The 25,391-nt window shown below is 42.9% G+C and overlaps 1 protein-coding gene across 1 annotated transcript in view; it reads right to left on the reverse strand.

Annotated features, from left to right (window-relative positions):
• TMTC1 (transmembrane O-mannosyltransferase targeting cadherins 1) overlaps nucleotides 1-24,166 on the reverse strand; it is a 274,127-nt gene extending 249,961 nt beyond the window's left edge. Inside the window, exons 1-2 of the mRNA XM_034646018.1 lie at nucleotides 23,902-24,166; nucleotides 4,295-4,472 (exon numbers count right to left, since the gene is read on the reverse strand). Coding sequence (XP_034501909.1) covers nucleotides 4,295-4,472; nucleotides 23,902-23,957 — 234 coding nt within the window. The 5' untranslated portion in view covers nucleotides 23,958-24,166. The remainder of the gene's footprint in view (nucleotides 1-4,294; nucleotides 4,473-23,901) is intronic.
• Nucleotides 24,167-25,391: the final 1,225 nt, after the last annotated feature.

Genomic DNA, 25,391 nt, shown 5'->3' on the forward strand with positions numbered 1-25,391 from the left:
TTGCTAAGTTTTAATTCCCACTGGGGAATTACAATGATTTTTTCTGGTTTTCTCAATTTCTTGACTTATTTTTCTGATGATTCAGGAATTAGAAAAAACATACAAACTGCTCCAAAAATAAACTGTCAGAAAACCCTTTGGGGGCGCCTGGGTGGCACAGTGGTTGGGCATCTGCCTTCGGCTCAGGGCGTGATCCCGGCGTTGTGGGATCGAGCCCCCACATCGGGCTCCTCTACTATGAGCCTGCTTCTTCCTCTCCCGCTCCCCCTGCTTGTGTTCCCTCTCTTGCTGGCTGTCTCTATCTCTGTTGAATAAATAAAATCTTTAAAAAAAAAAAAAGAAAACCCTTTGAAGAACCACAAGGCCTTCACCGAGGAAAGGTCTAGGTCCACCTTAATATGTATCTCCTGTATTTCAATATCTGTTGAAGGACTGAGTAAATAAATGCATTTGTTCCTTATACTTAAATTGGAGATAATTTTTTATTACAACACATTGCTTTGTCTTGTATGTATTTATGTGTATGTTCTTTGGCTTTTTTAGGAGCTTGTGAACAAATTATGGGTAGGGACCCCGTATCCACCCACATACCCTCCTGGCACCAAACAAGTATTCATTTACAATATGTTGATTATAGAATTAAGGAAACAAATCCTTAATCATGTCAACATGTTTAAACAGAACTCCTCCCTCAAAAAATGTTAATCCTCCATCCTTCCTGGGATTACTTATGGTCCTGATTTTGTTTTTTTGGTTTTTTTTTTTTAAAGATTCTATCTATTTATTCGACAGAGACAGAGACAGCCAGCGAGAGAGCGAACACATGCAGGGGGAGTGGGAGAGGAAGAAGCAGGCTCACAGCGGAGGAGCCTGACGTGGGGCTCGATCCCACAACGCCGGGATCACGCCCTGAGCCGAAGGCAGCCGCCCAACCGCTGTGCCACCCAGGCACCCCCTGATTTTGTTCTTATTTAGCAAAGGGGAGATACATCCCTCTGACTCCCTCTCTAGCCACACTAAGATCTAGTTTTTCTTTTTTTAAAAAATAATTTATCACTAAGACTTCTGTAACACAATGTTTTTTATCTATTTCTCTGTCTTCTTCCTTAGAAACCTAAACTAATACCTATAATTGAATAATAGTCTCCTGATTTTACTTCCTAGTATAGACTGTTATGTAAGATAAATTTCTCCACCTCCTTCTTATACTTCTCTCATTCCTTGTGAATGCAAACAGTTTCTCTTAAATTTTCCCTAAATGTCCAGCTGTCAGACTCCTTTGTCCCTATAATTGTGCTATCATGGATTTTTTTTTTTATTAGCTTGCTGAAACCTTTTCTTAAAGGTCACTTTGCCAACAGGATTTTTCCTTTTTCTTAGAATTCAACCAAACTCTACCAGCTCATGATCCCACTGTCCAAGGTTCTGCTCTCCCTCTCTGCAAGCATAGAATTAAGACTGTTATTGTCCTACTCCTGTATTCTTTCCTGCAAAATTTTCCTCAAGACACTCCAAGCACATCTTTTCCACGTACTTTGACCTGGAGTCATATATTCTATATGGCTAGGAGTAGTAGTCCTTGATTATTTCTCTTCAGGTGAAAGCCAAAAAGAGTATTAAAAACTTAGGTATTGGGACACCTGGGTGGCTCAGTCGGTTAAGTGTCTGTCTTCAGCTCGGGTCACGATCCCAGGGTCCTGGGATCGAGTCCCACATCAGGCTCCTTGCTCAGCAGGGAGCCTGCTTCTCCCTCTGCCTCCACTCCTCCTGCTTGTGCTCTCTCTCTCTCTGAGAGATAAATAAAATCTTAAAAAAAAACAACTTAGGTATCTCTCTCATCTTTTAAAATTCATATCTAAAATTTTTCATCATAATTTTAAATACTTGAAGGGATCTAACTTGCCATGCATTGTAAATACTGACATTTTAAAATAAGGCCATAATATTAGTGTTTTAAATGTACAAAATGGAATCTGAAATGTGCCACTGCAATTTGAAGCTCATTATTTTCCATTTACATAAACATGAACAGGCTCTTCTTTAAATGACAGACATTTCAGACCCATTCCCCTTGAACTCTTATTTCTATTCTATTTCCCCCTGAGCATTGTTTCTTAATGTATTGTGTAGTCATGCTTAAAAATATTCTACTTATCATCTTCTCTCTCTTTGTAGTAAAAATACATTTATAAAGTTACCTCACTAAATTACCCCACTTAGTATTATACACAATTGCTCAATACATCATAAATTAGAAAAAAATGATAAACAGCTCTTAGATATAAAAATACACTTCTTAATAACACAGGTGTACCACGTTTTTCTTTTTTTTTTTTTTAAGATTTATTTATTTATTTGAGAGAGAGAGAGAGAGCATGAGTAGAAGAGGCAGAGGGCGAGAGAGAAACTCAAGCAGACTCCCCGCCAAGCACAGAGCCCGATGCGGGTCTCGATCCCAAGACCTGAGATCATGACCTAAGCTAAAATCAAGAGCTGGTTGCTTAACTGATTGAGCCACCCAGACGCCCCACACCTCTTTTCAATAAGTGCAATTACTGACTGAATATGACTTTAGGTTAGAATAAAAAAGCATGCAGTATCAGCTCCATTCCTAGCTTTCATCTTTACAGAAATGTTCGCATAAATAAGTGAGACGGAAGTAGCTGTTACAGCAGTGACTTAATGCTTTGATCACTAAGGTCATCTGCAAAATCATAGTGATCCAACATATTACATAATGCTTAATGATCTACCGGCCAACAACTCAATCAGATCCTCCTTTAATTTGGTTGAAAGCAAATAATTTCAGCACACTCATCATGAGAGTTACCTGTCATTAGAGTCATCTGCTTTCATGGTTTCTCAGCAAAAAACGGCTTCACCAAGACTTTCCAAAGAACTATTACTTACAGCCTTCCACTTAGAAGGACCTTTTCAGTCTAAAATACTCAAGAAAGGGCTGGAAAATTCACCTTAAGTAATGTAATTTTTTTTGTAAAATGATTTTTCTTTGTCACTCACTCCAAATAAATTTGCGTCAAAACCCTGGGCTTGCAGATTTACAATACTGTTTGTGGAAAACGTCCATCATATAGCCTAACTGGTAAAACCAGTCCTCATTACAAAACAAATTGGCCAAATCAGGCTTCTTGTGTCAGCAAAAATGAACATATTATGATGCATCCCCATGACAACCATCTTACATCTGAATTCAGAAGATCAACACAGGCCACCAAACCCCACTTCTAATGCCATGCTCCATTCTTCACAGAAATACGTCCAAGACAGAGAGTGATATGAAGCCTCACTCCAGGTCTGGGATGCCTCAACTGAAGGAGGCTCTGCTGACACCAATATAATGAATTGTTTCTTTATGTGGTACCTCAGAGATAGGGACACCTGGGGCAGAGTAAAATTCTGATGTAGCTGAGACATTCCTTTTTATTTTTCAGTGAGATGACAATGAAGAGGGGAGGAGGGAGAGGAGAACCAACTTGACTCCTTGACCCCGGGGTGTGTTCTCAGACAGAGAAACCATAGGCAAGGGTCCAGATGCAAGCTGAAGCTCTCGAAATGATTCCTTTAAAACCGCGGGGCCCACGAACCCCTTGCAAAGTCTTCACCTGCTGCTAGCAATACGGATAAAATACACCAACTGTGGTTACTGAGCCGTGAAGCAAGGTAACTTGATAATGCCTTCTCGGTGCCTGATTAAGTCCATGTTTCAAAGAGGACCCAGATCTGAACTCTCTATACTTTTTAAATAAATTCTGCAACACCCACCAAATAACTACACTTCACACGAAATAACCTGGAAACCTATTTCAAAGTCCCTATTGTGAATCTGTCTTTCTAACCTGAAGAATGTCAGCCTAACTTTTTAGCCCTCCCCTCGCACTCACCATTCAGCACCATAAATATGATAAATATAAAGCAGAGAGAGAAAAGGTAAAATACAAATGTAGATCAGGAACAATGCCTCAGCAAGATAAGTGCCTCAAAATGCCCTGAGCTGTTTAAAACACATTAGAACTTAAATTTTCTTCAGATAAAGAACTGTGGCCGTTTATGACGACACGTAATAATAACGGTGGTTATTTGGGAAAGCAGTTAAATCGTGAAGGCCATTTGAACATTCAAAACGACAAGCTGTCAAGCGGAATGATTTATATATAAAGATAAACACTTCAGTGGAGCTCTGAATTCACGTGGTTTTGAAAGGGAGGGAAAGATCAGTTTAGCTTTTTTTTTTTTTTCTTAGTTTCCGGTTTCACGGAGGTCGGATGATACTCACCGCCTCTGTGTGAATAGGATGCACCGCAAAAAGCAACGCGGTAGCAAAAGCGAGGCCTCGGTTCCTGAAGACAGCTTTGTCACAGGTGTACATGAGGACGAGGGTCACGAGACAGTGCAGAATCACATTCACCGCATGGAAGTAGAATGGGTTCATGCCAGTCAAAAATATGTTCAGCCTGTATGAAAAGACAGAAACAGAAGCGGAATCAGCTACAAACAGAACAGAAACACAAGGAAAGAGGAGGGAATCGATCGTTTTAAAAGATAAGCCATTCCATCGATTATTTTTAAACGACTCCCAACATCAGGTTACTCTAAAAGTGCGAGTGTCGTTTTTCCCTCTCAGGATTTTCCTATCTGCAGAAACCATTGCAAATGCAATCCAATTTTATTTCAGAAAGCTCTGTGGCCTCACGGAGAAGGCAGGCAGACAGGTGCTGAGCCTGACTCTTCTTCAGTCCGTGGCTCACGTGAATGACCCCAGAATATTCCTGCTTTCGCTGCGCCGGCACTTCCCAAGGAGCTGAGCATTCAAAGGCTACCCCACCGTGCAGCGGGTCAGAGCCGCTACCGCTGGAGAGGGGAAAAAAGCCACAAGACTGTGCCTGTGGTCCCAGCTGGGACAACCCAAGCATGAACGTGTTCTCGCACCCACAGTGCCCACCAGGAACCAAATTTCCAGATTATGCACCTGGAATTACTGCCCCACAAAGGATCTTCAGGGCATCTGAAGATGCTATTACCAGCTGCAGCTGAAATTAAAAGGATGAGCAAAGCACAGCATTTCAGAATTTGTATTAAATGTTTTCTAACAGAAATACCCACAGATCTCAAAATCTGATTTCTAAGATTATGAGGAAGAATCTAAAGAGAATCACAGAAAGAAGGGAAATTTATGGGGCACTGGGATAACTCAGTCAATTAAAGCGTCCAACTTCTTGTTTCAGCTCAGGTCATGATATCAGGGTCATGAGATCCTGCCCCATATCAGCGCCGGGCCGGGCATGGAACCTGCTTAAGATTCTCTCTCTCCCTAAGTCTCCCCCCCACCCCGCTTGCACGTGTGCACACGCGACCTCTCTCTCTCTCTCTAAAAAGAAAAAAAAAGAAAGAAATTTCTTGTTCAACATCTTAAAAAATACTTTCCTGAGATAGAAATGCAGAACAGGGAGACTTAAGGTTGCCTTAAATGTAATAACAGGACATAATTGATTCTGTGGGGTCAGCAAAAACACAGTTGTATAGGGTGTGATTCTTTCGGGGGAGCATGTATACCCTAAGTGGGACTGCCTATAGTTGTCTATACTCCAGCTCATTTTTTTGAAACAGTAATCCCAAGTCTTTATTCTCATGTCCTTGATCTGCTTCTCTTACAGAAACACCTTCTCTTTGCCAAAACAATTGAGAATGTAAAAGTCAACTTTAGCAATGGCATATGCATATTCCAAATCCTTGACTTGATTCATGCACGAATTTAACCTACAGAATTTTAAACATCTCAAGCTTTATTTGGACACATGAATATAAATGTCATAGTTACTAATTGACTCCATTTTCATTCCCACTGATGTACTCATGGTCCTAACCAACCCTGGAAAAATGAATTGCTTTGAGGAATCCCCACTTCAGGGCTCTGAAGCAAGATTCAAGCGAGCTATATGTTGGCCAACCCACGAGTCTGCGCAAATCCCCGGAGTCCTGAAGATGGAAGCGTGGTGTGAGACAAAGAGCAATGGGCCTGGGCCGTGAACGAGGGCGGGCAGGGGCAGCTAAAAAAGGGAGAATGGGCCAAAGAGCAATGGGCCTGGGCCGTGAACGAGGCAAAGAGCAATGGGCCTGGGCCGTGAACGAGGGGGCAGGCAGGGGCAGCTAAAAAAGGGAGAAGAGCACTCCATTCCACCTATGATGAGGGAGCTGCTGGAAATCACAAAGCTCGGGATGGTGGAGCTGTGAGAAGGGCAAGACCAGGTCCCTATCCTTGAAGAACTGAGGCGTGATTCCCAGATAGCCCATGCCCGAGGCTGATTTTTCATCACCAGCTACTTCATCAGGCTAGCTTTCCAGACAACTAAGCCATTCATTTCAAGTTCATTCACACCCATGACAATGAGACAAAAGAGGCAATCTTAAAACCAGCTGGGAGTGTCCAAGTGGGAAGGGCTCAAGTTTATCATTGTGTAGCAAAAGGCTTTAAGAAGTACATAAACTTTGACCAAAAATTTCACTTCTAGGAATTTTCCATAAGGAAACAACCAGAAAAGTGTTCAAAGATAGATACAGATAGATATAGATACAGGTACAGATATAAATACAGATAAACAGATATAACACTGTTATATAATAAGAAATACATATTTTGGTCTTTATCCCAACTCCTGGTAGAGATTCTAAAACCTCTGTAATTTCTTAAGTGATAAAGGTCCTAGGAGAATTTTTTGTCCTAATATTTGGTCTTTGGCCCTGGTTCCTGACACAGAGCTCCTAAATCCCTTGTACCTCCCCAAGTGATTGGATTATCTTTTTTCCTAATAAGGTGGCTCCTGGTGAGCTCCTGGATGGCTTCTGGTGGGGGGCTGATCACCAGAAAGATCAAGTTATGATTAGAAGCTTGGAACTTTCAGCCCTCTCCCTCCTCTGTTCTCTGGGGATTGGAGAGGGGCCAGAGATGGAGTTCATTATCAATGATGCCTACTTGATGAAGCCTGCATAAAATATCCCTGAACGACAGGGCTTGGAAAACTTCCAAGCTGGTGAGCACATCAACAGCTGGGCAGGCGGCACAGCCCAATCCGCGGAGACAGAAGCTCCTGTGCTTGGGACCCTCCAGACCCCACCTGAAGATCTCTTCATCTGGCTGTTACCTATATCTTTGGTCAAACCCTTCATTCTATAATAAACCAGTAAACATTAAGTAAGTGTTTCCCTGAGTTCTATGAGCCGTTAGAGCAAATTATTGAACCTGAGGAGGGGGTCACAGAAACCCCCGATTGGCAACCAAGCCGGACAGAAGAGTGGCAACCTAGGGAAGCACGACTTGCAAGCGGCATCTCAAGTAGGCTCAGCCTTGTGGAAATGGGCCTTTGACCCGGGGGATCTGATGCTAACTCCAGACAGACAGTGTCAGAATTCAACTGAACTGTAGGACGGTGTCAGAAGTTTTGAGTATTAGTAGAAGAAACAGGACTTTTCTTTTTAATATACAAGGATGCATCTGACTGTGATAATCATAAAAATGACAATAAAGAGAACGCAAGACATCTAATAAGCCAAATCCCTGATTTATTTGGTTCCACAGATATGATACTTTAGATCATAGTTCTGGATTACAAACTAACAGCACTGCTTTTCAAAAGAGAACAAAAGACTTGTTATTCTTCTAAAGTAGTTGCTGTTCGACCACTTGAAAAGGAAAAAAGCATCATTACAAGTGTTACTAGTATAGTACCACACTTTTATGAGGTACTTTCCCCTTCCAAAAATGATACAAAATGAGTCCCTTTGTGGTCCATATGTATTCTATCTGAAAATATGCAGGTGTTACCCATACAGATTATCTGGGGGGGGTTGTTTACTTGAGTAGAGCTGACACACTATGTTACATTAGTTTCAAGTGTACCACTGAGTGATTTGACAAGTTTATACATTGTGCCATGTTCACCACAAGCATAGCCACCATCAGATTATTATTCCTGGAAACTGGTTAGGACAAAATGCCTGGTGTTGCAAGTGAATTCAATTAGATCCCAAAATATAAAAATAAATTACTGAATAGGGAACCACTGCAGAGCTCATTAAGGTAACTAAAAGCACCTCACGTGGTACTGGGTACTGGCGACCTTACGCCTTGAGAACTGACTGAGAATCCAAAGTTAGAAGAGCTTCCCAAATATCTACAAAGGTGGAGGGTGAACTCTCCAAACTATAGACAAGTGGGCTTAAGATGAAATAGTAACAAAATGTTATTTGTGAGCCCTGGAAAAAGAATCTCTGATTCTTTTATGGGTTCAGAAAAAGGGGGTTTAACTGATTAACCTCACATTTTAATAGAACAGGGAGTGTGACAAACACATCACATCTTTATTTTTAACAAAGGCATTTATCAAAATATTTCAAAATCTCCTTGTGTACAAGATACAGCAAGATGGATTTGTAGCATACACAAAGAGTGATGAATAATCACCAGGGTCTCCCTAGATGGAGACCGTCAGTGTAAGTCACAAGATTCTGACATTATCTCTGGTCTGTCCAATACTTCTATCAAAACTCAGCGACATCTGTAGTGTATGCTAGCCAAGCTTGCAGAAAGCCTATGTCTGTGAAGGAGGGGCCACTGACTAGGAGAATAAGATTCACAAAGAGTTTAAATGCTTAATACTGTTAATTAATTCTTACAGGGTTAGACTGAATATGGGTAAGAGTAAAGTCCCACATTCGGACATAAAAGAGAACAAAATACGTGGAATCCAGAGTAAAACTACACACATAGTATTGTCCAAGGGCTGTTAGTTTACTCTAAACTTGAAGAGTTATTGCGTCTTGAGTCTCAAACAGACCAAACTGCATAAGTCAAACTAATTTTCATTTCAATTCATTCTAACAGATACGTACTGAGTGCCCACTTTCATGTCAGGTATGATATAGGGCCCAGAGACACAAAGAGAAGACATGGCCAAAAGTTAACAGCATCGTAGGAGAAAGATAGACACTGAACAGATAATAGTTAGGGAAAGAAATCTAGCAGTGAGAGAACCTACCAGGGGCAGAGACAGGAAAGAGGGAGTTATTTTTCCTGTGTGCGGGAGAGGGAAGGTGGGTGGTATCCAACGCGGGGCAGCAGCCCCTCTGGGTGCTACTGAAACGCCGGAGCACCGTCGCAGGAGAGCTCCAGGATGCTGCAAAGATGGGAGTCTCAAAAATGATGTCTTAGGAAGGCAGGCTTGAGGAGATGGGGAATGCTCAGCCTAGAGAAAAATGATGGAAATGATCCCAAATTCTCCAAGGGAAAGGATTTTTGCCATATTGTGGCTCTGCCCCTAGTGTCCAGCACAATGCCTGGTTCATGGTTGTCAAAATTAAGTGGATAAATGGATGGATGTACACACGAATCAATGAGTGAGTGAAGCAATGCACCTCAGTAGCTCTCAGAGTGGAAAGGAAGATCCAATAACAACGTTGCAAGGAGACTGTCCAAGGGCCAAGTGTAGCCTGCAAATTGTTTTGTTTCACCTGTATACCTTTTCTTTCTTTAATTTACCAACATTTTTAAAACAGATGATTTCATATAAAAATTTCCAGCTTCTCTTGAAATATTAGGCCTGAATTCTGGGCCTCCATGGCTGCATGGAAGTACCTGTGTGCCCATTTGGATGGTGTGAGTACTCACAATTTGACACAGTACAAGCCAGCTACTCAGCTCAAAGGAAGAAGCAGCATTTAAGACCAGAACTGGCGTCTGGATAACCAGAAATGTCCACATAGAGCATGAAAAGTAGCCCACCCTAAACACCACCTAAGTAGAACAGTCTCACGTTCCATGTCACCCTGAACACGCTCCATTAGAGCATGTACTCAGTTTTTTAAAACTCTTTTGCCATATTCCTCAAATATTATAAGCATTTTTCATGCACTGTAAAAAATTCCTTTCTTTTCCTCATCGTATCCATCCCACCTAGCACACAGTAGAGTCCAAATGAAAGTTTACTGAATGCACAAATAAACTTACATTAACTTGGAAGTCGAGAAGACCATCTTTCCCTTTCAACGATAAGAATCTCTCATTTGATTTGACTTAACCTTCATCCCTAATTTAAAGCTAATCCGAGCAATAGGAAATATATATATTTTTTTCTTTTCAGAAAAAATCTGAACAGGGTTAAGCATCTGCCTTCGGCTCAGGTCATGATCTCAGGGTCCTGGGATCGAGCCCCACGTCGGGCTCCCCACTCATTAGGGAGTCTGCTTCTCCCTCTGCCCCACCACCACTCATTCTCCCTCTCTCTCCCTCTCAAATGAATAAATCTTAAAAAAAAAAAAAAGAAGAAAAGAAAAAATCTGAATAGTCATGTATGACTGGTTGGAAGCCTTCCAGACTTTGGCAAATACGAACGCCAATGCCCCTCCTCCATCTGAGCTCTTCCGCCTCCCATAAAACTGCCCAGAAACGTGGGGCTATAATGAGCTCACAGCAATCACAGGGTACTGGTCCCCAGAAAAGGTCACAGGGTCACACAGTGTCTCACCAAGGAGTCACAGAAGGAGGACTGGGAAGGGGAGAGGAAAGCCACTGGTGCCCCTCCTTCTCTAGATAAAGCCCCTTACTCTTTAATTTTCTTCTTTGGGAAATAGTTCTGGGTCTAAAAAAACAAAACCGGGCTGTATCCCTGGAGGAGACTTCTATGGAATAGGCTAGGACCGTTCGTCCAGGGGACCCCAGCTCCACTCAGTCAAACAGCTCTACCCCCACAAACTGGCAGACAGCCAGACCTGCGTAGGTCAGGATTCTCCCCCTGGGGACTCCAGTCTGGGGTTCGGTCCTGCACCCGGAGTTTCCCTGGTATAGAGATGAAGCAACATTTAGAGGGCTGCATATCTACTTCATTCCTAGGGACAGTGTGATTAATTAGCCCCCACCAGCCATCCCTCCCAGGGGCTCACGGCATTCTGATCACCACTGCGTCCCTCATCATCGTAAAGACACTCACCTTGCCTTTGGCGGCTAAGCTCTGCCACTTGGCACCTGGTACTCCAGGATCCCACCACCCCCACTGCAATCAGAAAGCCCACCTCAATCGCATCTCCCACATCACACCTGCCTACAGAAAAGAGCCAATGCAGAGCTTCTCAAAGTTGCAGGTGCTCCCTCACGAAAATGTATTTCTTAATGCTTCAGTGGAGGGAAAATCATCTGGCCCTCTCAAGAAACGTAGTAGAGTGGTGGGAGGAAGGTGTGGGCAGGCGGCATGGGGGAAACGCCTCGCAACATTCCTATCTCAATGAGCTTCTGGGTTCTTTTTTCTATATTACACCAGAGATACTTGGCATCTCACCTTCACGCAACATATGTTCCCACTGAGTCCCAGTGGTTCCCAGGATTCCGAATCCCCTGGGGTGCTAGCTACAATTGCCGATTCCCTCATCCCACTGCGAGATATTTTAAGTCAGTAAATCTGAAATGGGACCCAGAGATCTGTCTTGAGAAACCCAGTGATTCAAACCAGGTGATACTCAGAACAATACGAGACACGCATCTCGAAGCTTAAAGGAAGGCTACCTATGTTTGCCACACTTACCAGGAAAATCCAGATCTCTCAGCAATAACACAACATACATTCTTTTCCAATATGAACCACAAACCAGGGGAAAAAAATAAATGTACCTTAACCACCTTAACCTCAACCATCTGTTTCTGCTATCTCCAATAATGAGTTCTCCAACACTTTCCTTGTGAGTTTCCATGGCGCAAAACTGAACACGCAGTACATTTTCGGTCTTCCTTGACTGCCACTCATTTTTCTTCTTCCCCCTCTCTTGCCATCCTCTCAGCTCTCAAATGCTTATAAGTGGTTTCCATAGTCTTCTTAGATCATTCAACCAATAAATAACAACATCTGGTTTTTCTCATTTTCCTCTAAGGCGAATCCCTTTGGCCCTTAATCATTTTGGTTGCTCTTCTTCTGCATTCCCTCTAGTATCAGGAATAAATCAGCAAATCATCATCACTTAACGTATCAAAGAACCAAAGGATGTGATTCACAGGCACCAAGGCAAACAACAGTGCAGGGGGGAGACTGGTGCTCTGAGACACAAACAAAATTTATGGTTTGGGTCTGTGCTCAAGGCGTCCCATCCTCACCTGGCTACGAGGAAGCTACGGGGAGGGGACAGGGGAAAAGGGGCTTGTCGGAGGAGCCCACACCCATGCAAGAGGCAGTTACTGTCACTAGGGTCACATAAGTGCTCAGAGCAGCAAGGGCATCAAAGAAACAGTGGGGAAATCGAGGACAGGAAGATCTGTGACCACATCTAGAAGGCAGCAAGTCCCAGGAGAAAATCTTCAAAAAGAAAGTCAGCAAATAATAAAAATTAACAGATCAACACCAGATATAAATATAGTTAGTTAGAAGTATAATTGAGTTGTCAATTTTTAACCAATTTGCTTTCCTTTGAAGGTATGTGTTTGGTAAATTTCCCGGAGGCAGTGCAATTCTGACAGTTACTAGTCAGAAGTTTATGTGAGGACAAATTCCTGCACAGGACTGCACTCCCTTCAGACATTGGCCGCAAGCTCAATGGTCCCCAGACTACCTGCACTGCGGACCAACTGGCTGCAAATTTCGGGATTCCCACAACTGCCTCAGGTTTGATACTTTGCAGGAACGACTCAGAGAATTCAAGAAAGCATTAAACTTGTGATTTCAGTTTTATTATAAAGGATACAAATCAAAACCTATCAAAAGAAAAGACCCATGGAGAGAGGTCTGGGAGGGTCCCAAACATAAACCTTCCCTCTCTTCAGGACACATCACCCCCTCAGCACAATGATGTCTGATTACCAATCAGGCAAACTCAACCAAGCTTCCATGTCAAGTTTTTAACTGGGGTTTCATTACTTAGGTTGATTGATTCAATCAATCCCTGGGCATGTAACTGAACTCAATCTCCAACACCACTTTCCCTTCCCGAAGGTTGGAAGGTAGAGCTGGTATGTGGCTCAAAGCCCCATCTCTCTAATCCTATGACTGGTCTTTCCAGCAAGACCGGCCCACGTTCTGAAACTATCAGTAGGCCCCTCATGAGTTACCCCTTCCTTAGCATAAGCTCAAGTGTGATCTCAGGGCCCACTGTGAGCAACAGAGACACTCCTATCACTCAGGAAATTCCAAGGGTTTAGAAGCTCCCTCCCAGGAACCTGGGCTAAAGGCCAGACAAATTCTTTATTCTACAGTACTTGGGGATAGAAAGCCACAGTCATCATAGTTCCCTTGAGAAAGTATTTTCAGAGACTTACACTCCATTTGATCCAATTGGAAATAACGTCATGTCTACCTCACTGGCTTGAAAAAACATGGCCATTCTTTACAGACTGTAGGACACGGGCATGGATGAACTTTAGTCCCCTGACAGCAGGGTTTGGAGAGAACTCTGTGTAATTCTGAGGTTTGCCTCGGAAGGTACAGCTGCTGTGTTCACCCTTAAAATTTACAGCAAGCATCCACCAACCATCACACTCCAGTATACCAGACGAGAGGAGAATGGTCCCCAAGTCCTGCAGACCCTCGTTCTCTACAGAGTCAGTCCCAGCAGGAGGCAACAGGGAGCCACAACTGACCCTTTCAGGTTCAAAACTAGCCCTTAACCTTGCAGTAAGCAGGACCCACTGGAATCCATCTCTATGCGTCCAGGAAATTCTTCATCTGCCTCTACTTTCTCTTTGACAGAGGACGAAAAGAAGGTAAATAAACCAAGAAATAAATCAAGCGGATTTTTTTGTCTATATTATAAAAGTGTAGCCCTACCTAAACATTTACCTGAAAAAGTCAAGCGTTCACATAAGTGATTAATTCATTCATTCTTTCAACAGTAATTTATGAAGCCCCTACTCTGCATGGCAGGCACTGTTCCAGGTACTAAGGATACACCTCATGGAGCTTACACCGTAGTGAGAGAAGAGAAAAACGAACAACAAATCCATGTTGCCAGACAGCAATGAGGGCTACTAAGGCAAAGAGGGTAGAAAGTGAGAGAGTGAGGATAAAAAATGGAGGACAGTCCACCATTTTGGATTGGGGAGCCAGGGAAGTGTCAAGGAAGAAATGACATTTAAGCAGAGATTGAAGGTGGTGAGAGAGCAAGAGTGCACAGGTCTGGGCAAAGAGCATTCCAGAAAGTGCAAAGGTCCCAGGCAGTAGCAAGTGTAGCCTGTAAAGGGCACAAGGACTCTAGAATGCTGGCAGAGGTAGAATGAGGTGCAGACTGATAGACTAGAGGTCAGAGGGGTGGCCAGGGGTCAGATCAACAGGGTTTCGGAGAATAGAAACTATTTCTCATCATTTGGAAAAGTAACAGCGCCATTAATTCTGGCATGACCAAGCATTCCTCCCCCTGTCCCTGCCTTTTTAAGTGAATGACTATGTATTCAAAGTTAGGAAAAACATGAACGGTAGCTCCAAAGAAGACAGAAAAGACATGTGTTGATTGAATAAAAAAAAAAAAGATTGCTTCCAATGGTGTTTTCCAAGCCTTCACATTCAGAGGCTCATCTATAAAAACCCTCATAATTCAAAAATATATTCCTCTCATTTTCCATCCTTCTACACCCCCAGACTATAGTCTAAAGCCCATCTTACATCGAAGGCATATGATGGCAGGCAACAATCTTAACCTCCTCCTCTTGGGGTGTCTAAGATAAACCTTAGTTTGGCATGCAATTTGCAGAGGCCATTTTTTTTCATTCTTCATCATAAAATCTTTATTGCCTCCAACCATATTTTTCCTTGGCTATATCCATCACTGAACATCCTAGACAATCTAGTCAAACAATCTCCAGGTGTCTGCCATCGTAGACTTAGAACACAAACTTATCAGCTTTGCTGCAACAGACCATCTCCAAATGAATTCCAAAGAGGACAAATCAAAAGGAACAGAACCGAAATGAACACGCCACCATTTCTTTAAGATTTTGGGCATAGAGGCTAGAGCTGATTTTCATGGTTGGCATATCATCTGTGACTAAAAGATGCAAACTGCTGCAAAAAAAAAAAAAATCTCTCCAGATCCAAGCATTAAAATGTTGCAAATCCTTACAGCTGCACATATTAAGATATTCTATTTTTTAACTCTGACATTTCAAACCACCCACTTTCACTCTTATGGTGTATATCACCATCAGAAGCCTTCAATAAGATAAACCTTTATAGCAAACTGGTAGAAAGCTATGATCCAGCAGCCTAAACTCAGAGAGAGACTCAAGAGTTTAAGGTCCTCTCATTTGCCTTAGTTTCCCCATCTTTAACATGGAAAACCCCCGTTTCTTTCTTGTTGAAGGAAGCTTCCCCTTGCTTCCTGATGTGGAATGGCACTGCTAACAATCCAGCAGAAGCTTCTCAAGAGGAAAGGGGCAGAGAGGAAATAAAATTAAAAAACTAAGCACCTTTTAAATTAATCAGGGCCATTCGTCAAGGTGGGGGTTATGGGCGTCACGGGTTTTGGTTCTGCGTCAATTAAGTGCCGACAGAGTGACTTAACGTGTTTAATGTCCTGATTCCGGAGTTAAAAACAGGTCATGGCCAGTGGAGGATAAAGAAGCAAAATAAAAAAAGGTGACTGCTGCAGATTAACTTTTCACAGATGTTTTGATTCTGCTCTACAATGGTCCAAAAATATTCTTGTGTGCCCTTGGAAATGATCTTATGAAAAGACCGAACGGAAGATTTGACTGGGAACAGAAATTCATTAGAATTCTAAACTCACTTCAAGGAACACAGAGAGGACCATTTGTATCAGTTAAAGTTTGACTGGAGAAGCGGAACCACTGGGAATGATACAGCAGAAGGGATTTACTGTAGAGATCTGACCTTTCCCAACTGTGGAAGCCAGCTAGGAAAGCCTGCCGCTTCTGTCTGCTTCTGTCTGCGTCGGACCTCAAAAGCCGCCAGGGTAGGCATTTGGGAGGGAGGAAGGGTGGACTGGAAGGAGGGGAGAGGAAGGAAGAGCTGGGAGCGAAGGTGAACTAGAACGCATGTCTGCTGCTCACAGCCTCTAAGGCTCCAACTTTAATGATGCGAGTGGCTTTCAACAGGCTGGAGCTCTTCCCTGCAGGGCTGCACTCACACTTGCACCGTGCTTCCAAGTAGCTAGAGCACCATGATCTGGAGAGTTCCGGGGGAGCTGTGGACCTAGCTACTGTCGCACGCCAGCAGGTGGTGAGCAGGCATATCTGTGACAGACCATGGGAGCTGTGACAGCACTAATACATACACCGGCCCTCTGACTGGGAACATGGCCACTTCACTTTCACTTTCCAGATCTCGGAGAAATTTCTCTTGTACAACTATAACCTAGTGCAATACAGGGAAAGAATTTCCAGGAAACAGAGTTCCAATTTCGTTAAACTGACGTAATACAAAGCCATCATATCTTGGTAAACTGCCTTCATTTTCCTTTGCACCCTGCCCTACAAACTGGTAAAGCAGGCACACTAAAAATCCACTTCCTTATTCCAATTTCAGCTGATTGCTTATTCGAGAAAAACTGATTAATATGTTTCTATGCATGCAAGTACCTTTAAAGTACCTTTATAGTAACAAGCATTACACATCTTTATTAATTAACATATTTATTCTTAAGGTAATTTCCAGCTCTCAATATGTGTGACATTCATTCAGTGAATCAAAGATAATAAGCTATTTTAATAAAAACTAGGTTTGAGTGGCGCCTAGGTGGCTCTGTTGGTTAAGTGTCTGATTCTTGGTTTTGGCTTGGGTCATGATCTCATGGGTCCTGGGATGGAGTCCCATGTGGGACTCAGAGCTCAGGGGTAAGTCGGCCTGCAGATTCTCTCCCTTTGCTTCCCCTCCCCCACTTGCATGCTCTCTCTAAAATAAATAAACAAATCTTTAAAAAACAAACCAACCCAGGTTTGAGTTTTGCACTGGGAAAGACAAGCTACAGAATGGGAGAAAGTATGTGCCAACCACATAGCTGACAAAGGACTTGTACTTCAATATATAAAGAAATCTCAAAATTCAACATGAAAAAATAAAAGTCCACTTAGGAAATGGACAAAAGATATGAAGAGACATTTTAACGAAGAGAACACATAGAGGGCAAATAAGCACATATTTAACGCCATCAGCCATTAGGGAAAAGCAAATTAAAATCCCAATGAGATATCACTGTACGCCTATCAGAGTAGCTACCATAAAAAAAAGTGACAATACCAAATGCTGGTGAGGAAGCAAAATAATAGGATTATTCACACACTGTAAGGAAAGGTCTGGAAAACAGTTAATCGGTTTCTTAAAAAACGAAATATGCAATCACCCTGGACATTTATCCCAAAGAAATAAAACCTGTGTTTACATAAAAACCCATAAGTGAATGTTTATAGTGGTTTTTGTTGTAACAGCCTAAAACTGGAAACAACCCAGATGTCCTTCAACAGGAGAATGGTGAAACCGTGGGACATCCACACAATGGAAAACTACTCAGCAACAGAACGAATGAACTACTGATATGCAACAAATCTGAATAAACTCCAAAGAATTATGGTAAATGCAAAAAAAGCCAATCTCAATAGGTTACATACTATATGATTCCACATATAGCATTCTCAAAATGACAAAATTATAGACAAGGAGAACAGATTAGTGGTGATTATGGAGCAGGGTGGGGTGTTACAAATTAGGGGTTTGTTACGAATGAGGTGTTTATAATTATGATAAGGAAGCAGGAAGAATCCTTAGGACGACATTGTTCTGTACCTTGACTGTGTGGTAATCTTGGAAATGTACATGTGACAAAACTGCATAGGACTAAATACACACTTAACAAAAATAAAAGAGTACATGTAAAACTGGTAAACTCTAAATAAAAGCTGTGGACTGTATCAATGTCAACTTCCGGGTTGGGATATTATACTATAGTTATGCAAAGCTTTAACCCTGGAGGAAAATGGATAAAAATTTCTATATTATTACTTACAACTGCATGGGAATGTACAATTATTTCACAATGAAAAGGGTTTTTTTAATGCCAAAGACACTATAAGAAAAGAAACTACAGGGGCGCCTGGGTGGCACAGCGGTTAAGCGTCTGCCTTCGGCTCAGGGCGTGATCCCGGCGTTATGGGATCGAGCCCCACGTCAGGCTCCTCTGCTATGAGCCTGCTTCTTCCTCTCCCACTCCCCCTGCTTGTGTTCCCTCTCTCGCTGGCTGTCTCTATCTCTGTCAAATAAATAAATAAATAAATAAATAAATAAATAAATAAATAAAAAGAAAAGAAACTACAGGCCAACATTCATGCTAAACACAGATGCAAAAGTTCTCAATAAAATACTAGCAAACTGAATTCAACAGCACATTTAAAGGAACATACACCATAACCAACTGGGTTTCATCCCTGGGATACAAGAATGGTTTGACATCCCCAATTCACCTAATGTTACATACCACCTTAACAAAATGGATGGTAAAAATTACATGATCATGTCCACAGATGCAAGAAAAGCAGCTGACAAAATTCAACACCCTTCATGGTAAAAAGTCTCAAAAACTAGATTTAGAAAGAATTTACCTCGACATAATAAAGAACATATATGAAAAGCCCACAATTAACATCACACTCAATGGTGAAAATTGAAAGCTTTTTCTCTGAGATCAAGAACAAGACAAGGATGCCCACTCTTGCACTTCTATTCAGCATAGACTGGAAGTCCTAGCCAGACCAATTAGGCAAGAAAAAGAAATAAAAGACATTTACACTGGGAAAAAAAGAAGTAAAATTATCTGTTTGCATATGACACCGATCTTTTATGTTAGAGAACCCAAAAGACTCAAAAAAAAAAAAAAGAAAAGAAAAAACTGTTAGAATATTCAAGTCAGTAAAGTTGCAAAATACAAATCAATACACAAAAATCAGCTGCATTTGTATCAACTACATTTCAATAAAAAATGTATTTCTTTTACACCATTTCTTTTACACCAATAAAGAACAATCCAAAATTAAGAAAACAATCCCACCTGCAACAGCATCAAAAAAAATAAAATTCTTAGGAATAAACTTAACCAAAGAAGTGAAAAACTTGTATAATTAAAAATATAAATAACCGACAAAAGAAATTAAAGAAGACACAAATAAATAGAAAGACATCCCAAGTTCATGGATCAGAAGACTTGCTATTGTTAAAATGTCCATAATACTCAAAGCCAATTATAGAGGCAATGTATTCTATATTAATATCCTAATGACTTTTTTTTTACTGAAATAGAAAAAAAATCATAATATTCATTTGGAACAACAAAAAACCCTTGAATATACAAAGCAATTTTGAGAAAGAACAAAGCAGGAAGCATCACACTTCCTGATTTCAAACTATATTACAAAGCTACAGTAATTAAACAGTATGGTACGGGAATAAAAACAAACATACTTACCAACAGAAAAGAACAGAGAGGCCAGAAACTAACCTACACATATATGGTCAAATGATTTTCAACATAAAGGCCAAGTACACACAACAGAGAAACGACAGTCTCTTCAATCGTCTTTGGAAAACTGGATATCCACATGCAAAAGAATTAACCTGGACCCTAATCTTACCCTGTACACAAAAATCAACTTAAAATGTATTAAGAATTTAAATGTAAGACCCGAAACTGTAAAACTTCCAGAAGAAAAACAGGGGTCATGATCCCAGGGCCCTGCTCAGTGGGGGAGCCTTCTCCCTCTCCCTATGCTGCTGCCTGTCCCCTGCTTGTGCTCACTCTCTCCTTCTCTGTCAAATAAATAAATAAAATCTTTAAAAAAAAAAAAAGAGAGAGAAACAGGGGGAGAACTTCATGATGTTAGACTTAGCAATGATTTTTTAAATATAACACTAAAAGTATAACAATAAAAACAGTATTAGGTAACTGGGACTACATCAAACTAAAAAACCTTTGTACAGCAAAAGAAGTAATCAACAGAGTTAACAGGCAACCTATGGAACAGGAGCAAATATTTGCAAAGCATGTATCTGATACGTTATTGATATCCAAAATACATAAGAAACTCCTACAACTTGAGGTTAAAAAAATATATATATGATGAAAAAACAGGCAAAGGGCTTGAACAGACATTTCTCCAGTAAAGACTTAGCCATCAAAAAGAATGAAATCTTGCCATTTGTGACAACAGGGATGGACCTAGAGGGTATCATGCTAATTGAACTAAGTCAGACAGACAAAGATGAATACCATATGACTTCATTTACATGTGGAATTTAAAAAACAAAACAACCAAACAGAACAAAACAGACACAGACTCAGATACAGGAAACAAATAACTGGTTACCAGCGGGGGTGGGGGTGGGGTGCAGGCAAACTAGGTGAAGGGCATTAAGAAGTACAAACTTCCAGTTATAAAATAAATAAGTCATGGAGATGTAATGTACAGCCTAGGGAACATAGTCAATCATATTGTAATAAATTTGTATAGTGACAGATGGTAACCAGACTTATAGTGGGGGCCATTTTATAATATATAAAAACATCAAATCACTATGGTATACATCTGAAATGAATAAGGTATTGTATGTCAATTATACTTTAAAAAAAAGACATACAAATGGCCAACAGGTACACGTAAAGATGCTTAACATCACTAATCATCAGGGAAATGCGAATCAAAACCACAATGATTTATCACCTCTGTCACACCGATTAGGCTGGTTTTTATGGGAAAAAAAAAAGCTAACAAGTGTTGGCAAGGATGTGGAAAACTAGAACCACTGTACGCTATCGGTGGGAACGTAAAGCTGCAGCTCCTATGGAGAACAGTACAGAGATTCCACAAAAGGCTAAATACAATTACCTTATAATCCAGCAATCCTACTTCCGGTTATAAATCCAAAAGAATTGAAATCAGGATCTTGAAGAGATTTATGCACTGCCAAGTTCACTGCAGCAACATTCACAATAACTAAGACATGGACACAACCTAATTGCCCATAATCAGTTGAATGGATTTAAAAAAAAAAAAGTGGGGGGCGCCTGGGTGGCTCAGTCAGTTCAGTGTCTGCCTTCAGCTCAGGTCAGGATCCCAGGGTCCTAGGATCAAGCCTGCATTGGGCTCCCTGCTCAGTAAGGAGTATGCTTCTCCCTCTGCCCCTTCTCTTGATTGTGCTCTCTCTTTCTCGTTCTCACTCTCTCTCTAATAAGGAAAGTCTTTAAAAAAAATGAAAAATAAAAATAAATGGTCTATACATACAATGAAATATTATTCAGCCTTAAAAAAGGAAATCCTATCATATACAACAACATGGATGGACGTGGAGAACATTACGCTAAGTGAAATAAGCCAGTCACAGCGCAAATACTGCATGACTGTACTCACATAACGTATTCAAAATAGTCAAATTCATAGAAACAGAGAGTGGAAGGATGGCTGCCAAGGGCAGGAGCAGGGGAGCCCAGAGAGCTGCCGTTCAGCAGGTATACAGCTCCAGTTATACAAGAGGAACCAGCGCCAGAGAGCTGCTGCACAACCCTGTGCCTAGAGTTAATACTATTTCATCATGCTCCTAAGAATTTTAAATGGCAAATCTCATGTTAAGTGTTCTTACCACAATAAAAATAAAAATGGTCTTGAATTCTCAAAGATTTTTATTCAAACAAACCTAGCTTAAGATATAATTAAAATGGTGTGTATATATATTTAAAGGCCCACTTTAACTTCATTTTCACCAACTTCCTGAAATAAAAATCATAAAGGCATAATCCATGTAAAGTGTTTTAGGCCAATGCTTGGTTCATACTGAGTAGTTAATAAATGTGATTATCTGTCCTTCCTTGCAACAATCTTTAGAGTTGTGTGGGTCTAGCACCATCAACGGCATCCCTTGTACATGCCCCTCTTTATGCTGTTACACGAGAAGATCCAGTGTGGAGAAAGCCTCCAGGTCTTATTTTAATTCACACCTGTGAACATGGAAAGATGGGCTTTCTTTTTCTGAAGAGACATCTACCCCTTTCTAATTAGTGCTGTGTTGCTCTCTAGATTTGCAACTCAATTGCCTCAAAAAAAAAAAAAAAGTATAGCCAGTAAGATAAGATATACAAACAGCAATGATCTTAGGCACCAATCTGCATTTTGTAGCCAATGAGAACAGTGAGAAGTTGGCCCCGCCCTGCAACTCTCAGTCTCCCTTACCCCTGTTCCCCCAAAAGCTTTCTAACATTCCTCTTCATCAACGGCCTTGCCTCTTGTCTACTTCCTTCCCACTCCTCTTTCCTGTCCCTGCTATCTCCTGCATGCATGAAGAAAACATTTTAGAAAGTCAGGAAGAGAATACATCTTCCCCATCCTCCACGAAGTGGGCTCAGGCACTGGGCCCTAACCTTTCAAAGTGGAAAATGCTCAGATCAAGACAGTCTCCATGGCTGTTATATCTCGTGCTGTGAGCTTCCACACCTTAAATGAACCATCATCCCTCCCTGTAATAAATGAAAAAGCAGGTCAGTCTAGATGATAAACATATTATCTGTGCCATCTAAGATTTTAAGAAACATTTCGAAAACTGAGAGTACTGAGCAACTCACTCAGTAGCTGAGGCTATCTTTCAGCCAAAAACCGAAACCACTTTCCAAGAGGACAAATGTTTATAAAATACTCTCTTCAGAGTCAAATGTGCAATTTCCTCACCCTCTTTTAAAACACTGAATTTTCAATAGAAGAATTAAGTCAAAAGCCCATGAATTACTGCCAACTGCTATGGTTTCCTTTTTTAAGTCATCACAGCCACCTGTCAAGAAACCTTGGCCTCCTGGCCTGAGGCAAGCTTTTCAAGCTGCCTATCCCGTCTCGAATGTCCATTACCATAAAGACGGGTTCATATTATACCCACTGGAAAAGGCTTAAAACACTGATGACACTGAACCAATATTATTTCAAGTTTTTGTCCGGCACATTATAAGCTTAAATGTTGAGCCAAATCATAAAGGGTTGAATCAAGCTCACGGTGTAGGAGATAGCACTCATACAAAGCCCTCCTCCTCTTCCATCTGAAGCAAGCCCTCTTTTAAATTCAAGAAAATACTCCACCCTACAAAAATCTGGCGTTCTCTCGGTTCCCTTTACACTTTATTCACACCAGAAATGCTGAATCATGACTCTGAGGTTGTAAAACAAAAACTATTTCGACTGGGACACCAGGATCCCCAGAGGATCCCACGCTTCTGCCTTCCTTTGCTTTGCATCTTTTAAAATCTAAATCCCGAGCCCTTCCGCAGACCTGCAGACTGGAAAGGCTCCGCGAGCATCGAAAGGCTCCGCGAACATCCAAAGGCTGCAGGTCGGAGGAGAGCCTCCGCTCCCTCCGCTGCGCCTCCCCAAAACCCAGGCAGCCCTGGCAGCTCCTAGCTCTCGCCTCCTCTCCTCCGAACGCGACCCCAGAGGGACTGATACTCTCGCCCTCTGCAAGGCGGCCCAACAGCCTCCGAGAAATTCACAACTTGGAAGCATCCACACCACAGCCTCCGGTCCGGAACTTGCTTGGTCCGCACGGTCGCACTTGACCACCGTCCGGCAGGGGTGGGAGCGCGGGAGCCGCTCTCCCAGCCCCGCTCCCAGACCTCGCCCGAGAGACCAGCCCACCGAGAGCGCAGACTCTTGAGAAACTCGATCCCAAGTCCCAGCCCGCGCCTCCCGAAACGCCCCGGGAGCCCAGAGAAGCGGGGCCGGGGCCCGCGGTGCAGAGTGGCGTGGATAGCAGGAGACGAGGGAGGCGTGGAGCAGAAGGGGCCGCAAGAAAAGAAACGCCCCCCCCGAGCCGGTTCCGCAACTTCTCCCAGCTCCACTAGAAGTGAGGAGAAACGGCGGCGGCTGCGAGCGCGAGGTGAGGGACTCACTTGAAGGTGAGGACGCAGAGCGGCCGGTAGGACTTGTGGCTGGTGTTCTCGGCCATGCCCTTGCCCCAGAAGTCGTTGGTGAAGATGCCCCAGCGGAGCGGGGCTCCCGGCCGCACGTCGGGGTTGTTCACGATCGCCCACACGTCGTCGTGCACGAACTCGCCCTGCAGGGAGCGGCCGTAGCACAGGCAGCTCGCCCCGGCCAGCAGCGCTGCGGCCCCGGCCGGCGCGAGTCCGCAGCCCCGCCGCCGGGAGGGCGCGCGCCCCCGCCCGGCTCGCTGCCGCACTCAGCCCCGGGCTCCCACGTCCCCGGCCGGCCGCCGGAGTTCGCAAGCAGGTGGAGCGGGGTCGCGGCGCGGGGCTGCCCGAGAGGCAGAGAAGGGCCACCGGGGTCCTGCCTGGCGCTCCCGGCCACGCTCACCGCCGTCCCCCAGTCATGCGCCCCCACCACCCCCACCCACGGAGCTGGGGAGAGCCTCATCTTCGGGCACCTCCGGGCCCAGGGCCAGGGCGGGCTTAGCAGGTGCGCCCCTTAAACCCCCACACTCCCCGCTCGGACACAGAGAAAAGTGGCCACTGCTTCCCGGCAAGTTCCCGGCTTTCAGCACCCCGGACAACAGCGGTGGCGGCGCCCGGCGACACGGTCTCCTGCCCGGCGCCCGCGCTCGCGTCCCGTCGCCCTGTCCGCGTCTCCTCCCCGGGCGTTTTCTGCCCCCACCGGCCTGCGCCCCGCGCTCGCAGCCTCCGCGTGGGGGAGACCGAGGGGGAAACGGAGCCGCCCGAAGCACCTTCTCGAGACCAAGAGAAAGGGTCTCCTGGCCGAGGGCTTCCTCCCCGCCCTGCGCAGTTCGTTCGGGGGCGCCGCGGGCTGTTTGCCTTTACCGCCCCTTGCTCTGCTGGCACTTAGTTAAAGTCCCAGGTTCGACTTGGGGTTTGGATCAGGGCATTGAATTGGCTTCTGAAACATTTCTTCTCATTTTATTTCTTACTGAAACTGTTAAGACGATCCAGGTGTTGAGCAAATTCTTTTTCTTCCCATCTAACTGTACCACTTGAGTCTGATGATTATTTCCTGGACTGTGGGCGTGTTTGAACTGCTACTGCTAAATCAATACCACTTGCAAAAAAAGAAAAAATTTAAAACGCTAAGGCCTCTGGCTTTGACTCCCAATCTCCCCATTTTTCTGAAAAGTTATTTTCTTTTTCTAAAAATACTGGTTATATATGTAAATAAATTAGGTATCCCAGAATGATGATTACTAGAATTTCTCCAGGTTTGAAAAGTCTGTTAACTCTTTGAGGCCCATCGTAAATTTCCATTGCTGTATGTTACTGAAGTTACCTGGAATTTGACACATCCAAAGAGAAGAACTTAAAATACAAAATTTGCCATTTATTCCCATCCTTCAAAAATTCTTAAAAGGTTCATTGATCTTTAAAAAAAAAAAGTAAAATAAAAGGCAGAAATTGTTCTTATACTAACTGAACAT

This window comes from Ailuropoda melanoleuca, chromosome 16 (assembly GCF_002007445.2).
Source record: "Ailuropoda melanoleuca isolate Jingjing chromosome 16, ASM200744v2, whole genome shotgun sequence".
NCBI lineage: Eukaryota > Metazoa > Chordata > Mammalia > Carnivora > Ursidae > Ailuropoda > Ailuropoda melanoleuca.